The sequence below is a fragment of the Bidens hawaiensis genome, unplaced genomic scaffold (genome assembly GCF_021521415.1).
Source record: "Bidens hawaiensis isolate Kalapana, Puna unplaced genomic scaffold, B.hawaiensis_p1.1 tig00007028_1, whole genome shotgun sequence".
Classification (NCBI taxonomy): Eukaryota; Viridiplantae; Streptophyta; class Magnoliopsida; order Asterales; family Asteraceae; genus Bidens; species Bidens hawaiensis.
The window spans coordinates 1,107,170-1,129,391 of NW_027491480.1; the positions used below are offsets into that span (position 1 = coordinate 1,107,170).

At 34.5% G+C, this 22,222-nt stretch overlaps 1 protein-coding gene across 1 annotated transcript; it reads left to right on the plus strand.

The window, feature by feature from the left end:
- The first annotated feature begins 4,569 nt into the window (after window positions 1-4,569).
- LOC143634177 (BTB/POZ domain and ankyrin repeat-containing protein NBCL-like) lies at window positions 4,570-7,273 on the plus strand. Its single transcript, XM_077102331.1, has 2 exons — window positions 4,570-5,067; window positions 6,029-7,273. The coding sequence occupies exons 1-2, from the start codon at window positions 4,585-4,587 to the stop codon at window positions 7,052-7,054; spliced, it is 1,509 nt and encodes a 502-aa protein (XP_076958446.1). The 5' UTR covers window positions 4,570-4,584; the 3' UTR covers window positions 7,055-7,273.
- Window positions 7,274-22,222: the final 14,949 nt, after the last annotated feature.

Sequence of the window (22,222 nt, forward strand, 5' to 3'; positions counted from 1 at the left end):
CCAACCACCAGCACGGCACGTGCGTAGCCCACAGTTGGTAGAAAAGGAATATTATACAGCTGGCTGTACCTGCTTGGAAACCTACCTTCGGCTATAAATACTCCAACACCTTGGAACGGTATGATCATATATTATCACATATCTTATCTTCTCTAGCTATTTCTCTTAATATACACTTATATTCAGAGCAATCTAGTCTGATTCTCACGCCGGAGGGTGGTCACAAGGAGGTACCCCCCCCTCTCAGTGACGAGCTCTCGGTGTCTGTTTTGCAGGTTGAGAAGAATAACCATCTTTGCCGGACCTAACCCTCGTGGGAAACATCTACTTGACCCTAAGATTATCCGTCGGCGTCACTTAGTGTTTCTTCAAATAGTGTGTATCAAATATGCGCAATAGTGTTGTATTCTATGCAATACAACATTTTTGCATATATGCAATGTACACTATTACACATGCGCACTACACCGACAAGGTTGTTTTTTTTTGGAACCAATAACAACATATAAGAATAATGGAAAAGAAAGAAACTTCAAAAAAAATTTAAAAAAAAATTAAAAAAAAAAGTTTTTTAGCAGTTTTTAAGTTTTCTCTATAAGAGAAGTTTTTACTTGATCCCATCCATATATATATATATATATGTATGTATGTATGTATGTATGTATGTAAGATGTGATGATGCAATATTTAGCTAGAAACCACTATACCCTAAAATAAAAATCATCCCTCTTGTTGATGTGGTGCCACGTGTCAAAAATTGCCCTTTAGTGTAGCTCATCTACTACACATAGCCTAATAGGAGGTAACCTGCACAATTAACCCGACCCCTAGACTCTAAACATTTGTTTTAACTTATATTCCAAAAACAAAGGTTATAATAATAATAATACATCGAATTGTTGGTGTTGTGTTATGTTAGTCTTTTTTAAGATCAATTTGCATAAAATAAAGTGATAAAAAATCTTGTTTAATCTGAAAAAAAAAATTAAAAGATTTAATTTGTTATTAAAAAAAATATGTAATCGTTTTGCTTAACCCTAAAACTTTAAGGGTAACCCAAGATCACCATCTTTGGTTCCGAAAAAAAACTCGTCGCCTGAAGGCTCAATGTAGATAAACCCGGTTAGGATTGAATTTGAACTTGAGATCTTTCGGCCTCTAGCTAAAATATTCATTTACCCTCCAATATTAGTTGAGCTAAAGTTCATGGACAAAAATGTTCGGTTTTGGTTTTTCAGTTTTGTCATTTTGACTTGAAAATTTTGGGCCAAAACTATTATTGGTGTCCAAAATAATGAAATTTAACCTGTATGTTACACGAATTAATTGATTATTATGCGTCTGGGGCTCTGGGCTAAGATATTTGGGTTAAATTATTTATTAAGTTCCTATAATTATTAGAAATTCAACATCTAAGGTTTGTTATGAAAACGTAAAACAAAACCGTCAGTCTTTATTTGGTTTGCTTTAATTGGTAGCCGTCAGTCATCCTTGGGTGATAACCTCAAATTAATGAGACATGTAAACTATCGTTGATCAGTCTCTTAGTGCCGAAAGATTACTGACATGTGGTTTTCTTTGCGTACCCTTGGGAAATTAATATGCAAAGCCATATAACTTTGTTTATAAAACACAAAGATTAATAATGCTAACATTTGAAATATGATTTTGGTGCAATTGCGTGAACCAGAGTGCATGAAATGACAAGTCAAGTGTCAATTCCAAACACTTGAAATCATAAGACAGTCAGTAAAGAGTTGTCAATCCAAAACGTTTCTATTGCCTTTCGTTATCTACCACCAAAGTGCTCACCAACATCAAACTTCTGGTCAATTAATTTGAGGTCTACCTTGCACACTATAACTACTTTCTTTTTAACTTACTTTTATCATATGTAATTTCTTGATGCAAAAAGTGGAAGTAATAATATTCATTTGACTCAAACTGTCCTTCCAAACCCTTCTACACGGGCATACACCCGTGGCAAAGAGCTCCACCGTGCCCATAGGACGGGCGCTATGACATAGGTCACGCCGTCACGGACATATGAGGAAAAGTTCGCTATAACTGATTGAAATATATCATGGATATGAAGCTCTTCGAAAAAAATTAGTGAGAACTGTTTTTTCACTTATTTGGACACAAATGATTAATTGTATGTGTTAGTAATAGAATTATTATTTAGTACATTTGTTTTTTTACTATGTGAGAGGATTTCAACGAATCAAATCGCGTTTAAAACATAGCGAAGATGAATGATATATATCAAATTATCAATGCTCTAAGTTATGTGATTATAACTTAAAAACTGTGAAATTTGGCTTGTCCCACATCAGTAAAAAGATACTTAGGTGGCTTTATAAGTAGGATACGATGAATATTTAGATATACCTTATAGGACTTCAACTGAATGTTTAGAATACCTTTTCAATGCGATTAGCCACGACATTGCACGTTTATACACCGTACATCAAGCTAGATGGAGACTTTCAAGGATGCTCAGTAGCATTGACTATACACATTTAGTTTGGAGAATGTGTTAACGAGTTTGCAAGGCCAATTTATAACAGGAATTAGTATGCACGCTTTGTTGCTCCTAGTTCAAAAAACGACATCAGTGTTCCATATAAGCCCCAATATTCAATAATGAAATGCATGGAACAGCACCAAGGTGTACGCTTGTAGAAGATTTTGCATATCTGATTTCGGACAAAGAAAAAAGAAAGTTCTATATTTTTAACTTTAAAAGTTTGACTTTTATTTATGGACTGTCATTTGATGGTGTGAAATTAAATGAGTGTGATGTAGTTATAACATGGCCCGTTATATATTTATATCTTGATTACTTAACAGACAAACTCATTAGAAGATGAACTATTTTAATAATTTACCGATAAGCCACATATTAGAAAAATAAATTATAGCAAGCAAAAAGCACGACATAATCGGTTTTTATTTAAGAAATTCAATTAAGATATTCGCAAGTACATTACCAAATTGCTATAATCTAGAGGCATCTACGTATGTAGTAAAGATATTGTTCTCAAAGTGGCTAAGGATATTAATCTAACGGTCGAAATATATTTAAAGTAGGTTTAAAGCAAATGTTTTTTAAACAACGTTTAGAACTATTTCGGATATATCCGAGTGAACCTATTTGAAAAGAGATGTCAACCGTCCATATTGATTCACTCAGACACAAAGGAGGAAAGCCATGACTATGAAAAACCCACTTAAGCCAGGTTTTAAACTTGAGACAATATATAAAAATTTTAAACCTTAACCATCATTTCTGTGTCATTCAACCAGAAGGTCAATTGCAGGTATAGAGGACACTAAAGTAAAAAAAAAAGTATAGTCATAATTACTGGCCAAAACAACTTATTATTATTTGCCAATGAGCTTTAACTAAAATGGTATTGGAACGGAAATGAAGATTTGTGTTTGACATCAAAATGTCTCAAGTTCAAATTGTTTCCTTGGATAAGGAGATGATAGGTAATTACAAGCGTATAAATTGTCTTTTACCATTGAGTTAGCCAGGTAGTCAGATCTTTATTCGTTGTTCGTAAAAAAGTAGATGTTATTCTTTGATATTATAAGCTTTAAAATATGTCATATTGCCTATTATAGAAGACTTTTGAATCCAAACTAATTTGCTGCATCTATTAATAGTAATTCCAATTCATTTATTTGTCCATGCTCTAAATATAATTAATATAATTGGGCTATTGGCTAATTCTATAGAGGGGAGGAGGGGTAGAGAACGACCGAAATTGACTTGGGATGAGAGGATTAGACATGATTTGATAGACCTAAACCTCTCTGAGGACATGGTTGAGGATAGGAATTCGTGGAGAAGTATAATTAAAGTTAAGGATTTTTAGAGAGAATTGAATACCTTAGGGCTTAAACTTAACTTATTTAGGTCACATACCATAATGGTATTTCCCTTACATATATTATTATTATTATAATTATTATTAGCTTTTATATAGCTGTTAAACTGTGATCTTATTATTAATATTATTATAATTAGTAGTAGTTTTTATATAACTGTTAAACTTTGATTTCCTTTATTTTGCTTCATACACATGTACTTAGAGCCGAGGGTCTCTCTGGAAGCCACCTCTTTATTCCTTTGGATAGAGGTACGGTGTGCCTACATCCCACCCTCCCCAGACCCTACTTATAGCTTTGCTGTCGGTGGGATTTTACTGGGCATGATTGATTGATTGATTGGTTTATTGGCTAATTGAAAAGTGGTATTGTTGGAAAGATTTATTATATAATTAAAACTCTCATTTACTTTATTAAATCACTACATTCATTTTCTTTTCAATTCTCACCCTTTTATATATACCCAAGCCGTCCATCCACCTAATTTCTCTCATCTCTCTAAACAAATATCTTCCACAAGAAATCACAATAATCTCTCTCATCTCTCTCTCTAAACATGAAGTTGAAGAACACCAACACTCAATCCAAAGCCAAACCAGTTATGTTCCACAACAACTAACCTCAAAACCTTAATTCTTCCCACAAACTTTATTAATATTAATATTATTATTATAGTTCAAAACCATGTCTCTAGAGGATTCATTAAGATCTTTATCCTTGGATTATCTCAACCTTTTAATCAACGGTCAAGCTTTCAGTGATGTAACCTTTAGTGTTGAAGGCAGGATTGTTCATGCACACCGTTGCATATTAGCAGCAAGAAGTCTCTTCTTCCGCAAGTTCTTTTGCTCCGGTGGAACTGGAACTGGAACTGATTCCCCAACCGGGTTCGGATCCGACCCGCTAGGCTCACGGATGGGACCCGGTTCTCCAAGGAACTCAACGGTGATACCTGTGAATTCGGTTGGGTACGAGGTGTTCTTGCTGATGTTGCAGTTTTTGTATAGTGGTCAGGTGTCAATAGTACCTCAAAAACATGAGCCAAGACCTAATTGTGGTGAGAGAGGCTGTTGGCATACACATTGCACCTCAGCCGTTGATCTTGCTCTTGATACTCTCTCTGCCGCTAGATCTTTTGGTGTTGAGCAGCTTGTTTTACTCACTCAGGTTTGGTTTAGTAATTAGTTTAGTTTAGTTTACTCTCTCTCATCTTTCTCTCTCTAAACATAATGAAAATTTGTGTTCTAAACATAGATCTTTTTGGGTTGTTTTTAAATTTTGTTGGGTTGAATCTTTTTATAAAAAATAAAAATAAAAATCCAATCTTGGTTTGTTTTTCTTGGTTTTCTTGGTTTCTTGTTTATGTTCTATTTCTTCTTCCTTTCTACAGTATTTGGTCAAGCAGATAGCTTTAACAGATGATTAGTTACAACTTACAAAATTACAATAATCTTTATGGGTTCTTTCTAAATTTTGTTGGTTTGAATATTTTTATATAAAAAAAAATCCTATATTGTTTTTCTTTTTTTTTTAGTTTTTTTTGGTTTTCTTGGTTTCTTGTTTATGTTCTTTTACTTACTTTTGTGCAGTGTTTGGTCAAGTAGGCACCTGAAAATAAGTTCTTTACCAAATAGAATGCTTTAACAGATGATGAATTACAATACTCTTTCTTGAAAATGGACAGAATATTTCCAAAAATGTTATAGTGTTGAGTGTGTACATGAACATGTGTACATGTGTTGTTAAATGTTATCTTGATTTCATGAACATTGTTCATTTCTTGAATTGGGTTGTTCTATCTTTATGTTCCACACTACCAGCTTTCTAAATTTAGATCTTTTTCTTTATCCTTCTCTAGTCTTGTCTTCAACAGTTATTAGTTATTACACCCATCATTTTCCCCCCTAACTCTCTACTTTCCTCATTTGTGTTTTGTTTGGTTGTATTGATACAGTCACATTAATAATGCACAAATGGAAATTTTCAATTTCCACATATTATAATACCATACATCACCAACACAAATAGTATTATTATAACTAATCTTTATGATTAAAAAATGTAATCTTTTTTGGTAAGGTATGGGGATTATTATAATCTTGATCTTTTTAAAACTTTTGATTTTTAGAAGCAATTAGCAATCATGGTGGAGAAAGCTTCAATTGAAGATGTGATGAAGGTTCTTTTAGCTTCAAGAAAACAAGACATGCATCAACTATGGACTACTTGTTCTCACTTGGTAGCAAAATCTGGTCTCCCACCTGAAATTTTAGCAAAACATCTTCCCATTGATATCGTGACGAAAATCGAAGAACTCCGCCTAAAATCGTCCCTATCCCGCCGTTCGATCATCCAGCACCATCACCCGCACCATCACCACGACCTCTCGGTCGCTGCGGACCTCGAGGACCAAAAGATTCGACGAATGAGGCGCGCGCTTGATTCATCGGATGTGGAGCTTGTTAAGCTCATGGTCATGGGTGAAGGGTTGAATCTTGATGAAGCATTGGCCTTACATTATGCAGTTGAGAATTGCAGCCGTGAAGTGGTGAAAGCATTGCTTGAATTAGGGGCTGCTGATGTGAATTACCCGGCGGGACCGGTTGGGAAAACCCCGCTTCACATAGCGTCCGAAATGGTCTCGCCGGATATGGTCGCAGTGTTACTCGACCATCATGCGGACCCTAATGTTAGAACCATTGAAGGGATCACACCACTTGACATCCTTCGAACCCTAACTTCAGATTTCCTATTCAAAGGCGCGGTTCCTGGACTAACCCATATCGAACCGAATAAGCTTCGCCTTTGCCTCGAGCTTGTTCAGTCAGCTGCAATGGTGATCTCCAGGGAAGAAGGTAATGCTGCAGCCGCAAATGCGGGTTCGAATTCGACACAAAATTATCCGCAAATGAATGATGATCATACTCACAGCAGCAGTTCAAACAGTAGTGGGAATATTGGGAACTTGAATCTTGATTCAAGGTTGGTGTATCTGAATCTTGGAGCTGCACAAATGGGATGCAACAAGATGGATGTAAGTGGTGGAAGAGATCAAGATCATCACCATCGTCATCATCATGGTCATAATAGACATGGTTCTTCACAAGGTGGTTGTGACACATCAATGTATCACCATCCTCATCATGAGTATTAGGTCAACTATCTTTATATATTTATCTCTCTTTCTTCCTTTATCTAGAATTAATTAACTATATATATTCACCCATGAAGTGGGATTGATCAAGCACAAATATTTCAGTCAAAAGAACACGTCTATGGGTACCTATTGATATAATCTTTCCCCTATATTTGGTCACCTTTCATCTCTCTTTGGTGTGTATTCTTTTCTCCAATTTAACTTAGGATGTTCAACATATTACTTATTAATGAAATTGCTTATCTTATGCAATGGTTCTGAAGTTATTTATTAATCAAACTGTTTATCTAAGTGAAATCAAATATTTCATATTTGAGTTGTTTATTGTAATTAAGAAAGGAACAAGCCAAATAAATTGTTATAATAACTTATCTGCAACACTCTTTTATGAATTTTCTTGTGTTGGTTTGAAACCGTGAAATTAATCCTTCAAACTTGTCATTGGTTTGGTTTCGTGGCCCATCCTTTAAGTAATTTTGATGTTATACCAAGCAGTCTGGTTTATGATTTATACGATGGATTTTAAGCTATGAAACTTTTTACATTTAAACGATGCATCCAGTTGTTTTAAGTTGCACCATACACATTATGCTTTGTTTAACAATATATATTCTTTTTCTTATCGTATTTATGTGTTTTTGTATTATAATAATCCAACAAACCTAAGCCTAACAGTTAGTAATTGGTTTGGATTCGTTCGATTGTTGTTAACAATGTTTTCTTTTGGTTTACAAGGATCAAAAACCGTATCAGTTTTATGCCCTACGGTTTAATCTAAAAGCCGTCAAAACTTGATTGTTCGATCGACACACCCTAGCACTTATTATATTGTTGGGTTAAAAAAGACTTGATCATGGATGGTGCGTATTGTTGGTTTTTATGATGATAATTGGCAGTGGTGAGAGACCATAGAAGGTGGGTTTTTTTAAAGATCACTCATGAGAAGAGATGGATGGGACATGAAGAATCTTGAAATCAAAGTTTTTGCTCACTTATTTGTGTTGAGATCAATCTCTATAAAACAATCGGTCAACTCTTTTAATACATTTTTGTTTTGTTCTTGGAATTTAATAGTGATCGTATTTATAACTTTTTGGCCAATTATTATTTTCTTGCTCCTCAGCCAGAAGCATCAACTACTTTACCTTATATAAATATTATACTACATAGTTAATTTAAGATGGATAGGTCCCAGCTACTTGTAGTTTTTATAATTATATGCTGAATCCAACCAAAAAAAGTTGCAACCTTGTCCTTTCTTTAAAGGCTCAGTTTTTCAGGGGTAAACAACTTTTTATTAGATGTTACAGAAAAATGTTTAGATATTTAACATAACAACCTTATATTGAATTTTACCTAGTTTAAACGAGTTCGGATTAGTTTGTTGATCCATGCGAATACGTTTAGATTAACATGTCAATGTTTTATCAACTGGCCGACGAGGGAAAGTTCATGCACCTGGTTGAGTTTAACAGAGGTTTTGGTAAGCAAGAGAAAATTAATAGATTTTAATCCACCAACACATTGACCAAATACATGATTATTGATCATGCTTCCATTAATCATTTTTCAAATAACAACTGCCCATTTAATATATATAAGAAATAGGAGTAATATATTTTGACAAATTGGCATGCAAGAGGTGCACAAATCGGGTTTTTGAAAAACTCGAGTTTGGGTATGGAACCGGGTTCGGGTATGACCGGGTATTGGAAAATCGGGTATTAGTAATACCTGGGTCGGGTTCGGGTCCGGGTATTGTCTCTAAAAACCATACCTTATGCATTGGGTTCGGGTCGGGTATAGAACCGGGTATTTGAATACCCTAATTCCGGGTATTGAAAAAACTCTATTTTTGGGATTTTTTGGGGGTTTTTTCCGCGCTTTTTCGGGTATAGATTGGATTTTTTTTAAAGGGTTACAATTTTTAGGGGTATTTTCGGGTATTTGTCAGGTATTTTTTGGGTAATTTCGGGTATAGATCGGGTATTTGAAAAACCCGGTTTCGGGTATTTGAAAAACCCGGTTCCGGGTATGGAACCAGTACCGGGTTTCGGGTATTACTGGGTATAAATTGGGTCCGGTTCCAGGTACGGGTTTTGGTACTAAAATGCATACCCTATCCGTACCTTACGGGTTCTGGTATTAAAAACCCGGGTATTAAAATTCCGGTTCCGAGTAATTTTTTCGGATCCGATCCCGGGTTCAGGTTTTTTGTGCACCTCTAATGCAATATCTCACCCAAAAGGGATTATTATAATTTATATTTATGTATATTTTAAATGAGTAATTGAAGTTTGTATTATATAAATATTATATAATGGGTTTTAGCTTTATTATGACATGAGAAAAAGTAGGAAATCATAAAATAAATATTTATAGAAAAAAAGGACATGAAATGGGGTAAATAGCTGAATGGATAGATTGATTGGTTGTCTTGCATGAATGCAACAAGTGAGTGTGACAACACAGCAGAGAGTTAATATTTAATTTGTGTGATATCTAATTTCTGGATTCCCTCCATGTAATCTTGTCTCATGTCCCTTCATGTGCTTCCTTTATTGCAGTAGTACTTAACTCCATCTTTCATAAAGCTTAAACCCTTGATAATATATTTAGAAATTACACTCAAAAATTAATCTCTGTACTTAAATCTAAAAAAATTTGCAAGTTCTGGCTTTTTATTTTATACCTATGCTTTTAGTAAATAATGTTTTTATCTCAATATATAGTTATTGAATAAAGATATTAACTTGTAGGTTTATGCTTAATATATATCCGGTTAACAAACACTTAAACTGTTTTTCGATTCGTCTCTCATTGCTTGTAAGTTCTTTATTCCATAAACGTTGGCATATCAAAGATGCATAACTATAAAACTTATTTTATTATAGATGGATTTAAACATGTTAACATACCAAAAATGAAGTATATATGTATATCATGTTTTGTGATTAGATTACTGTTTTAAATGTGCTATTATTTGTTATAAAAAGCCAATATGTAACAAATAAATTTGTATTCCAGAAAATTAATTAGCGCCTAGTATCAACTTTATTATAGATTTATGTACTTAACCTATGTAAACCGTAAACCAAACACGACCCATATAATGAATATTATGTGTAAAAGTTATATGGATTATAGCACATGGGGTTGAACTAAGAATTTGTAATTTTTTTATCTAAGTTAACCGAATTGATGGATGGACTCGAAAGGGGTTTGTCGGGTCAACCAAAGAAGTCACGGATTAAACATGTTAGAATTTTAAGGACCTATACTTATTTAGTCACAACCCTACCAATTTATCTGTCAAGTTTACGTGTTGTATTAGAAATTCACACATTTTAAACTCTCATAAAACTCTATGTAGAAAAGGTGGTTTATGAGTTATGACTTTAGGGAACTTATTTGATGAAAATTTGTTATCTAACAAACTATAGTATGTGTTTTTGTGTTCTTATGTCAACAGTAACAAAAATAATTTTTATATGCAATCACTCAACGTCTATGTTTTTCTGTAAATCTGCTATTTCATTTCCCAGAAAACTCTTTTGTCAATATCTGTCTTAAAGGTTGTTAACAGCAATGTCACAACAAGATACCATATTTGATGCATATGTTACAAGATGCTAAGGCAAGAATTCCCATAACATGGTTTGATTGATATACTGAGCTGTTAAGTTTTCAGTTTCAGTTGCATGCTCCCAATGTAAACAGGGTTAACTTAGTTTAAGGTTTTTTACATATGTATCCTGTTGATGAAAAGATTGTCTTCTCTCATGGTCTATAACTGAGTTAACTCGGCTAATTATAACAGCTTTCTGCAGCTAAAGTGCGTGCTTTCACTTCTAACTGTATCCTTTTGACTCTTTTGCAGTTGAACCAAGTAAAATAGTTTAAAATCTTTGGTGAACTCCTCAAAGTGTAGATATATGGCTCATCAAAGCTTGAATTTGTTATGTGCATTGGGATCTGTATACATATTTAAATACAAAGTATTTTATTTTTGTAACTTGGTTGAGAAAGACACATACTACACTTGGTCTTAACCTAATTACAGTGTATCAAACATTCAAATGTGCAAAATAATAACTTTATTTCACATTTATAAAAACTTAAAATAGGATTAGTTATTCATATCTAAGTAAAAGTAGTAAGAGCTTTATACTTGTAAATGTATGTAACTAATACAAAATTTAACACTTCAAGCGTGTATAAGAAATTGTGAATTGAAACCGGAGAGCATTATTATTCCATGTATAATTGCAAATAGTTAGGAAACTTCTTGACACCCTTGACGGGTTAGGTTAATATTGAAAGGGACAGTAGTTTTGGCCGGGGAAGAAGTCGAAGATAGGTATGAGTCTATTTATGTTTATCGAGTTATCGGTTAGAGTTTGTTTAGTTTATTTAATGGCCAACTAAGTAGTTGAGTCTTAATAGGCTTAGGATTGGGTTTATTTTGTTTCGTTTGCTCAACATCTTGTTTTATGTTTAACATTGTTCGATTTTAGGGTCATTCTAACTATATTATCCACATTTTCAGATATAGATGCTTACAAGAATGTCATAACTATACATGAAGTATGTATATATGACCTTAAAGGTGTGTGTAGGACCAGAACCGGATCCGACAACAAACGGATTTTGTTCTTGATAACGTTCAAGACGGGTGCGGTAAATCAAACGATCGAGTAAAATAATAAATGGATAATATAATAAGAAATGATCTCGTTATCGGTTGAAAGATTAATATATTAAACGAACCGACCCTACCCAATTAAGGTGAGCTCCCCTTGGGTGGGTGATTTACACCATACAAGCACACACAAAATAACAATGCAAGTCCCTATTTATAGCAAAAACATATTCCTTCTATAAGCCTTTTCTGGTTTTCCCCGTTGAAGCTAAACGTGTGCATCGCATCTCGTATTCGGATTTCCCGCCCACTTTAATTTTTAACTTGACCATAATATATTTGACGAATTTCGTTCTTTTGATATCGTAAGTCATATTTTTGGTCTTACGGTGTGAAGAACGCCAAATGATGTAGTATATGTTCATTACAACATACGGTATGTGTAAACGCTTGGTCTCGGTTCTTGTTTACAATAACAAAATATGCCACAAGTTGAACTAGAAGTTGGTGATCTGAATCTCCATTTCTTTAACTATGAAAGCCGTTACCGGAAAATTAATAGTTCCCATCAGTATCATGCTAACTACGTAGAGTATGAACGAAAACAAGAGTAGAACATGATGAACAATATATTTGGTGAGTTTTGCAATATGTTTTTGTTTTACCTTGCTCCATTTATGGGATCCAGACATGATTGCTTTTTTCCCACAAATTTGTGCAGGTTCATAGTTTCGATTGTTTCAATCTTTTGGCAAATATATGACCAATTTTTTATTAAATAATATCTAAAAGGAAAAAAGAGAGACTGAAAGGAGTATAATTGCAGAACGTGTATGTCTATCACATCATCTTTTCTCTTGTTATTTCATTCTTTCACCATCACTATATATTTTATAGTTTACACTTTACAGTTTTTTGCTTTTATGATGATATGTAATTTTCTGTTTTAAATTTGAGTCAGTCAAAACTGATTGTACAAGAGACCCATTTCAACACACGCACGCACAGATGTGACTCAGAATTAAAGAAAGACAGCCACAATAAAAAGTGCTTCTTTGTGTGGTTTGAGTTGAGTTATCAATGTTGTGCAGAACTTGTCCAAGACCGGCCATGAATATGTTACTATACCAATTTTTTTTTGCTTTCAAATTATTATTTACAGCAACCATCTCAAGTGCGGATAGAACTCTCACTCTTCATTTTAAAAGTTTACCATCTTTGCTACTACACTAAATAGAACAGGGTGTTACTATATCAATTAATCTATCTATACTATTAAAGAAATAGGATTCTTGAACACATGGCATCATATGATTGGTCTATCCTTATTATTTTCATATATACTAAGCATTCTCCTATTTTCTTCATAATTAAATAATTCAAAAATAAAAAATTATATTTCTAGACTGGAATTAATGCTAATGACTTAGATATTCAAATAATTAGTCAAATCAATTTCCAGTCAACTCAGTCAATGGTGTCTTTTATATCAAAAACATATATTACTCCACAATAACAGCATGGTCGTCTGTTAACAAATGTTTTTCCGAATTTATTGAATTCCTACATTATTTTAATTCCTTATATATATCAATATGCATCAATTACTAGAAAAATCTTTGGGGTTTCCTAAACTTATCTATAGAAAATTAAATACTATTTATATCTACACATTTTGTTCATCTAAATTCAGCACACAATGTTTAAAGGCACACTATTGGTGGGTTATAAATTTTTAGATTAACGATTTTGTAATCCTTCATACCGTTTTAAGTTAACCAATATTCTTCGTTTGAAGTAGACAAAGGTATATTATATGTTTTGCGGGTGATGTTTATAATTTGCATGTGTTTACAATCTTTATAAAGATCCAAGATAACAAACCAACGATTGTGGCTAATCATAATACTCTTTTTTTGTCTTGTTTTTCTAATTGTTATGTTTTGTGGACTAAAATCCTTCGTTAAATCAACAAAATTAGGTGCCATGCTATATATGTTTTTTGTACATGTTTATGTTGTACATAATTTTCATATGATAACCTTATTATATTACAGATGTCTTCAAAATAAAAAAGGCGTATTTTTTTTTTGAATCAACCTCTTCCAATAAGAGAATCAAAAGGTTAGTCATTTTAATATTATTTATTTACCCTTTAAATGTTATATAATAATGATTATTTCTAAAGGTGCAGTGCCAATGCCAAGAGAACCACTGAGTAGCATTTCAATTGTAACAGTTTCTTTATAGCGTGTTAATACAGTTTCGTATATTTAAATTTATTTTGTTATGTTAGTAGCTTCAAGTTAAAGTTTACATCAACTTATAAGACATACTATAAACGTTAATGTAAAGTAAATAACATTTTCTTAATGTAAAATCAATTATACAAAATGTAAAATACATAATTACTCAAAAATAAGTAAACTAACATAATTGATTGTAGAGTTATAAAAGAATAATTATCATAAACGTTTATGCTATTTTTTTAAATAATAATTGATTTAAATTTCACCTTTGTTGACAACCAAATTAAACTTCCATAATTATAAACTAGTGTGTGTGTGTATACAGGCCCGGCCCAAGGTAGGGCAAGGAGGGCGACGGATCCAGGCCCGCTCTCCCAATGGACCCATAATTGTTAAAAAAAATAAATTTTATATTTTATATGTAATTTTGTTTAAACACAAAAGGGTATAAAATGACTCTTTGGTTGAGTGGAAAGGGTTCTAAACTATGGAAACAAAGGTCATGTGTTCAATTCCCACAATCAGTGTTCTTTTTTTTTTATAGAAAAAAACTTTTATATGTGTTTTATACGAATCATTTTAATAACATAGTGTATTATTGTTTGTTTGTATTAGGCTTTTGAAAGACAGCCATATTGGTAAAATTGTCAAATTATCTATTAAAATTGAGAACGCGATTTTAGAGGCTTCTTTTTTTACTCGTCTCAAGCCCCGAAATTTTTAAGGGATTCACGGAGACGGCCCTGTACACACACACACACACACACACACACACACACACACACACATATATATAAGGGTATATAAGGGTTCAAATAAGAATAAGGAGTTTTCTAAGAATGATAAGAACCAATAGATTTTTGACATGTGGCATTATAACCTATGGTGAAAGAATAATTCTAGGAAACTATGTCGGTTTTTGGTAATTTTAAATCTCAACCATTGATTAGCATGATCCAATGGCTATGATTTATTCCCAGTCTTCCTTGAAAACTACTTCTTTTTAGTATAACCCTCCCCTATGTGTATATATGTGTGTGTGTGTGTGTGTGTGAAAGGAGCAACATAGGTGCTGTTTGTTTTTTCAGAGGTAAAATGTCTGCAGTCTGCAAACCACATCTGCAGAAGAAGAGATGGGCCAAACATCTGCAGTTTACAAAAAGATGACTGTTTTTTTAACGTCTGTAGATTGTTAAAATAAACTAGTAGTGGTATACAAACTGTGGTAGTGGGCGGTTGTGGTGTTGGATGGCGATAGTGGTAGTGGTGGGTGATGGTAGCGGACGGTGGTGGCGGATGGTGGCGGTGGTGGTGGGTGGTAGACATTGGTGGTGGTGGTGGACGATGGACGGTAGACGGTGGTGGGGGTGATGGATGGTAGTGGCGGACGGTGGATGGTGATGGTGGACGATGGGCGGGTGGTGGGGTGGAAGATGGTGGTGGCAAATGGTGGGTAGTGGTGGTGGTGCTGGAGGGTGGTGGTGGCGGACGGTAGGTGGTGGTGGTGGTGGACGGTGGTAGTGGGTGGTGGTGGCGAACAGTGGGTGGTGGTGGTGGACAGTGGGTGTTGGTCGGGCGTGGTGTTTTAAGTAGGGGTGTTCTTCAGGTTCATTTTTCAGGTTATGGGTTTTTCGGGTCGGGTTCTTCGGGTTTCAAAGTTTTAAATCTTGACTTGAAACTCAACCCAAATTTCCCACGGGTTTTCGTGTTTGGGTAATTCGGGTTCGGGTTTTTCGGGTTGGGTTAATCGGGTTTCGAGTATCCTAGAAAAAAAAGCACAAAAACAAAAAAAAAATTAAAACCTACAATGCTAAAATTAAACAACATATTCTTCTTTGCTTATAAATCAAATAATTAAATAATAAACCAGCATAACTTGATAAAACAATTCAAAAGAAGAGTAAAACTAACTCGAACCATAATCGTATTCAATCAAGCGTGATTTGGTTGTTCGATTACGGTTACTATTAGTAATAAACTGAAAACATAAATTAATAATAAACAATTGATCCATAATAGATAGAATGAAAAAAACGATTAAAGCCAGATTCTGAGAACTTTAGTGGCTAAGACTTAACCTATTATACCTAAAAATATATTTAATTTCAAAACTAAAAGTTTATTCGGGTTTTTCAGGTTGACCCGAAACTTATAATGTCACACCCCGACTAGCACAATGCGGAAGCGTAAAACGGGAATGTAACAGACACCTCTGGTATCAACACATTGTTTATAAAGAAACATTACAAACTAATTTACAATATATTACATTTCTTTGTTCTATCATTGTTTTACAGTCTAGGTGATACAAACAAAACTAGTTCGTTAACTATACATTCTTACTAATAACGCCCTTGCTTCTACTCACATAGCATCAACCACACACTTCAGGCAAGTAACAGATCACCCAATCATTCCGGTTTAGGTACACCTGAAAAGCAATTTAAAACGGGTCAACTACTTTAGTTGGTGAGTTTCACGAGTTTCAAGAAAACAGTAATGAGTGTTCACAAGTCAACACTTGTAATCATGAAATAAGTATGTATGTATGTAAATGATGTATGTGATGTAATTATGCTAAGCTACAATGAAGCCTGGACTGTTCGTGCTGCGCGCCTCCATTTCCCACGCTCAATCAACCACTGTGGCCCCTTTCCGCCCACAACATGCCCCGGTAGCTATGTCTAACACTACATAGCTGGTTCGTAAAAATATGGACATGTGCAAACGGGATAATGTCTCAGCAACGGGTCAACTATTAGAGTTGGTGAGTTTCACGAGTTTCAAGAAAACAGTAATGAGTGTTCACAAGTCAACACTTGTAATCATGAAATAAGTATGTATGTATGTAAATGATGTATGTGATGTAATTATGCTAAGCTACAGTGAAGCCTGGACTGTTCGTGCTGCGTGCCTCCATTTCCCACGCTCAATCAACCACTGTGGCCCCTTTCCGCCCACAACATGCCCCGGTAGCTATGTCTAACACTACATAGCTGGTTCGTAAAAATATGGACATGTGCAAACGGGATAATGTCTCAGCAACCGTGCTGGCCCCGCTTGGGTTTGTCAAACCGATAGTACTATTCACAAGCCACCGGCTCGAAGTTAATCACTGTGATCGTGGGGACTTTCGTGTGTTAGCACTTAGATAATTCACATCAGTACATGTTTCAGGTATGTATATAGATATAAGCAAACATGTTTTTCACCCCAAAAGTTCGTAAAACAGTTTAAAAGTGGGGTCATGAAACTCACGGTTTAGTCGATAATCAGTACTGTATCAGCTCGTGGTTTGTTTGGTCCGCTATCAGTGGTTCCTATAATCAATATTATAATAATATTAATACTTTAATATTATTATAATCTCAATACTAAAGTGGTCTGTATAACTAATCTGGGTGTAGCTGGAACGCCCAGAAAGTGGCAATAGGCTTAGGTTGTGATGTTGTTCAATGTCTAATATTTAAAGCTGAACTTGGCTCAAATTCCCGTTTTCCCGGCTGGGCCAAGTTGTTCGTTTACGCGTTCAGAAAACAGTTATGGAAAAATAAGCTTGGTATATGTATTGGTTAATAACATGATTAAGTTATAAAGAAAGTTCACATACTGGGATCCCGGATTAGCCACGGGGCCCGTTTCCGTTTATTCAGTTTGATTTAAGAAGAAACGCGCACAATCCATCCGGATTGTCCAGGTTTTTCATAGAAAAGTTCGTTTTTACTTAATTAGTCCAAAAATATGATTTTTGATCACTCTGGGTGTTTTGATATTCCCGCAGATTAGCTGAACTTGCCGGTTTTTATAAAAACTGAATTTGTTTAATATTCAGATTAGCATAACTAATTAACCGTTAATCATTAAATTATGAAAATTTAACCACTTATCAATTAAAATATGTATATTTTTATAAAAATATTTCTGGAATTTATTTACTGATTTATTAATTTATAAAAATTCATTTTATCAGCTATATTTCGCCTGAAAATCGTCCGTTCACCCCAAACAATTTTCAAAAATTTCTGAATGCTCAAATCATGTCCCAAATCAACCTGTATCAATTCCAGAATGTAAAAAGTTCGTGCGATATTCTTTTCGGCCCAAATTCGGCTATAAAAATTCACACGAACGCATATAAACAAAACACCTTTAAACTTCTCCAAATGATCCCAAAATTCATATGTGATCAAAATACATCAAATCTAAGTTCCCAGAAAAATTTCATAGTTTTTGAAGTATTTTAGCTATTTTTCCCAAATAAACGTCCCAATTCGGTAATAAATTCGCCAAATATTCTCGCATAGTCGAAAAATTACTAAATTTGAACAGAGACTTATTGACATGGTCCCTGATGTCCCTGAAAAATTTCAAGTCCTAAAAATTTGCACATCAAATCCTTAACCTAATTAGCCCGTAAGCGAGTGTTTCGGCATTACCTTAGCGGGTTTGGCTCGTTTCCGACTTTTTAATCAAGTTTTCAGGTTCTTGTGCTTCTAAGAAAGCTAGGTACAAGTCCTATATCACAAACCAAGCAATTTTTCATCAACATAACAGCCCTCAACTTAGGGTTTCGGCTAGTGCACAAAAACGAACTTTTGAACCGTAAAAACGCCGTTTCAACCCTTTAATCCGTGTTTATGGCCAAAAAAACTATCAAAACAGGTTGCTTGTCATGTGTATGATCAAAACATGTTTATGGACCATTTTTAGGATTTTTACACGGTTAGGAATGATTTTTAGCAATCAAGACATGTTTTTATGGTATTAAACAAGTTTAAACAAGTATAAAAGCTACTTATTTAAGCTCCTTACCTTAGGGTTTGAAGGTTTTCTGGCTGGAGCAGAAGTTGTGTCCAGATTTTTCAAGAAATGATGTTGAAAATATCTTGGATCTAGTTTATATGTGAAAGAACTAAAAAGGGGGGGCTGCTGTTGCGATCGGGATTCATATGGGCCCACCTTGGGCCCATTTTGGCCCAAGTTTCTGATTTCTCAAGCCCAAATACAAAAAGCCCGGTCCAAATTTAGTTCGAGTTCGGTTTTTGGCGCGAAAAACTTATCGGGTGCGTTAAACAACGCGAAAACAAGTGTTTTTCGGCTAGTTTTGTGTAAAATTATAAAAACATACTATATGTTTGTAAAAATCAAAAATATTTTCACGGATCGCTTAAAACATTTCAAATGAGTGTTTGGTAAGTATTTTTCGGCTTAACGGATGATACAATGCTTGGTTTGTAACTATCTTTCGCGTTTAAATCTATAATGGGTAATTAAATGAGCATGTTTTCGTTTAACTTGTTTGCTATCAAATTAAGACCATATTTCCAATATTTTAGCTTGTATTAAACGTATATCACTTATAGATGGCCCCCCCGAGATATCTGGGTCTTAACCCGACCCGTTCGGTTAATCGTTCGTTTGTTACCCAAAAGGCGTTTATTTGCTTAATCGGTAAATACGTACTGAGGTGTACCTTGTTTTGGCTCAAATGTCACATATAAATCAATCTCAAGAACCAACCCGAATTACTTTGGTTTGGGTTAGTCTTTTCTCAGGTTCGGGTTCTTCGGGTCGGGTACGTTTTTTCGGATTGGATTTCGGGTTTCGGGTAAAACTAAAGTGACAACCCTAATTTTAAGCCTCTGCAGACCTTAGAAGATCTCAGAAGTTGATGGGCCAAGTCTGCACCAAGAAGAGCTTACGCAGACGTTTTTTAATGAAACGTATTCGAGAAAACAAACAGTCTGCAGATTGCAATGTCTACGTGTGGTTCGAGTGGCGCAGACAAAGGAGCCTGCAAAGACCTTTTTCAGAAAACCGTGGCCTATAAAACTGGAGACCTAAAGCCATGACCTGATTTGACTTACCCACGAGACGGCTTTGATTGAGACATTGCCAATCTTGTAAAGTAGAGAATCAACTTAGTATCAAGCGTATGCCCTTGGCGTTCACAAGTGATCAAAACTTCGGTACATTGCTTTCGAACATGGATAAAAATATGGCGTAGTCTCTCTAGGTGGTGTGACTTAAATTCTATAAACATATGAAATGAAAATTAACTCTACCCAATTGACACATGTTTAATTATTAGAAAAACAAAGCAAATTTTCTCGAACGACTCTCACACCATTAATTCTACTTCTAAATCTACATATTTATTCACCATGAAACTAGAACCCTTAACCAGTCAGGATTAGGACAGCACTTTGTTTTAACATCTTTAACTTTTAATTCAATTAATTATACTCAATTAAGTAAGTGTCCCAACACTACAAATATTAACTAACAAATGCACAATCCAATTTAATTTAAAGTATGTTACTACTAGAGATTTAATGGTGTTACGTGTATGAAATATAATTTATGGATTATATTTGTCAAGAAATAACATCATTCATACTATTTACGGTAAGATTTATAACGATTTTCGCGTCATGTGCATATGTTTCCTTTGAAGCATTTATATAAAAGCTAAAAGATAATAATTAACAAATAAAAAGTGGAAAGCATGCATGCATTCGAACTTGAAGATTAAAAGGTTTAGAATCTAGTCCAAATTGTAATGCATGTGACGCAAACATTCAATGCATTTTCGGTGTAATGGTATCGCCGCAACGCGTTAATTCGAATCCGCTTGAATTGTGAGTTAACATGTCGCAATGTGCATGCGTGGTTCACTGATTTTCCCCTGACGTAAAGCACGAGTTTTTAATACGAGTTTTTATCACTTATGAAAGTTATTTACTTTTTCATATACGTTACTTTTGTGTGTGTGCGCGCGCGCATTAGAGGTGGGCAAAAGAACCGACTAACCGAACCGACCCAAAAATTGAACCGAAACTGAATCTGTTTGAAACCGATTATGTAGAAACCGTTTTGGAACCGATTGAAACCGTAGGTTTTGGAACCGCTTAGTAATTTTCTCTGCCGAAATTGGTTCTATATCGGTTAACCGAACCGAAACTAGTCAAAACCCGAACCAAAACCGATCAAAACCTTATCAAGAAACCGGTTTCAACCCGAACCGTAACCGATCATAAAGCAGTTTTGACTTTTGTTGACCAAACCAAACCAGTTTCAACTCAAATCGGTTTTTAGTTTTAAACCGATTTGTGCACCTGTGGTGTGTATCATGTACTTTACCATATATGCATGCATGTGACTGTGATAATGACAAAAATAAAAGTATTAATTGTTTTCTTAAATTCAGACCTATATAGTTTGGTTTGTTGGATTTTTGGGTATGTTTTTGAGACATGAAAAGAGTTCCCATGCACCCTTAAGCATAAAAATGGACCAACATCAACATCTATTGAAATTGAAGTGACATACCCATGACCGACTTGACACTTTCCATCACATTCACATGCATTGCTTTGCTTATAAATAATTAACTATTTTAATAAAACAAATATAATAAAAGTTATAGTACAAACAAATCGTATGAAAAAGAAGAGTAAAATGATAAAATTGTCCTTAAGATTTGATCAATTATATGACTTTCGTCCAAAGAATTATAATAAGGGGGTAACACAGTCTTTCTTGTGCAATTGGACCCTTCAGGTTTCACAATGAACAAATTGTTCATTCCCTACTCACATTTTGTCAATAGACCCCCTCTTCTCCCCTTCTCTTCCGGTAAGCCACCTTCTTAGAACCATCGCCACCTGAAGCCTTTACTCGCCTCGTCACCTCAAAGCTTCATCCCACCTCCGGAACCCGGCCACCTGCTCCATTTTCATTGTTATAATATCTTTGGGTTGAGGCAGATGGTGGCGGTGATGGTGACACAAACCTTCTTGTTAACTTGTTATAGCATTATAGTTGTGCGTTATACTAAATATTATAACTAAGAAGTTATATTGTAGTAGTGAGTTTTACATTGTGCGGCTATGCATGCTAGAAACTTATGTGCATAAACGTACGCACATTCCCCCGTCTATAGAACCCACACACGTTACATGTTGCATCTAATGCTCCTCATGCAAAACCCGCAATGTACTAGAACCGATGTGCGTGTGTGAGAGAGATCTCCACAGCTTATAAATTTGCTCAAAATCACAAGACTGGCCCACTGCTGACTGTTGTGGTAATAAGGTGTCTTCTCTCTATCCAACAGACCATTGAAATTACTAACGGTACAATATGGTCCGTCAACTTATTTTTCTCTTATTAAACCGTAACAAAACACATTTAAATCAAACAATCAAATACATTTAACTTTTCATTCCTATTAAAACTTAAATTGTATAAGATACTAAAATAAGAAAACAT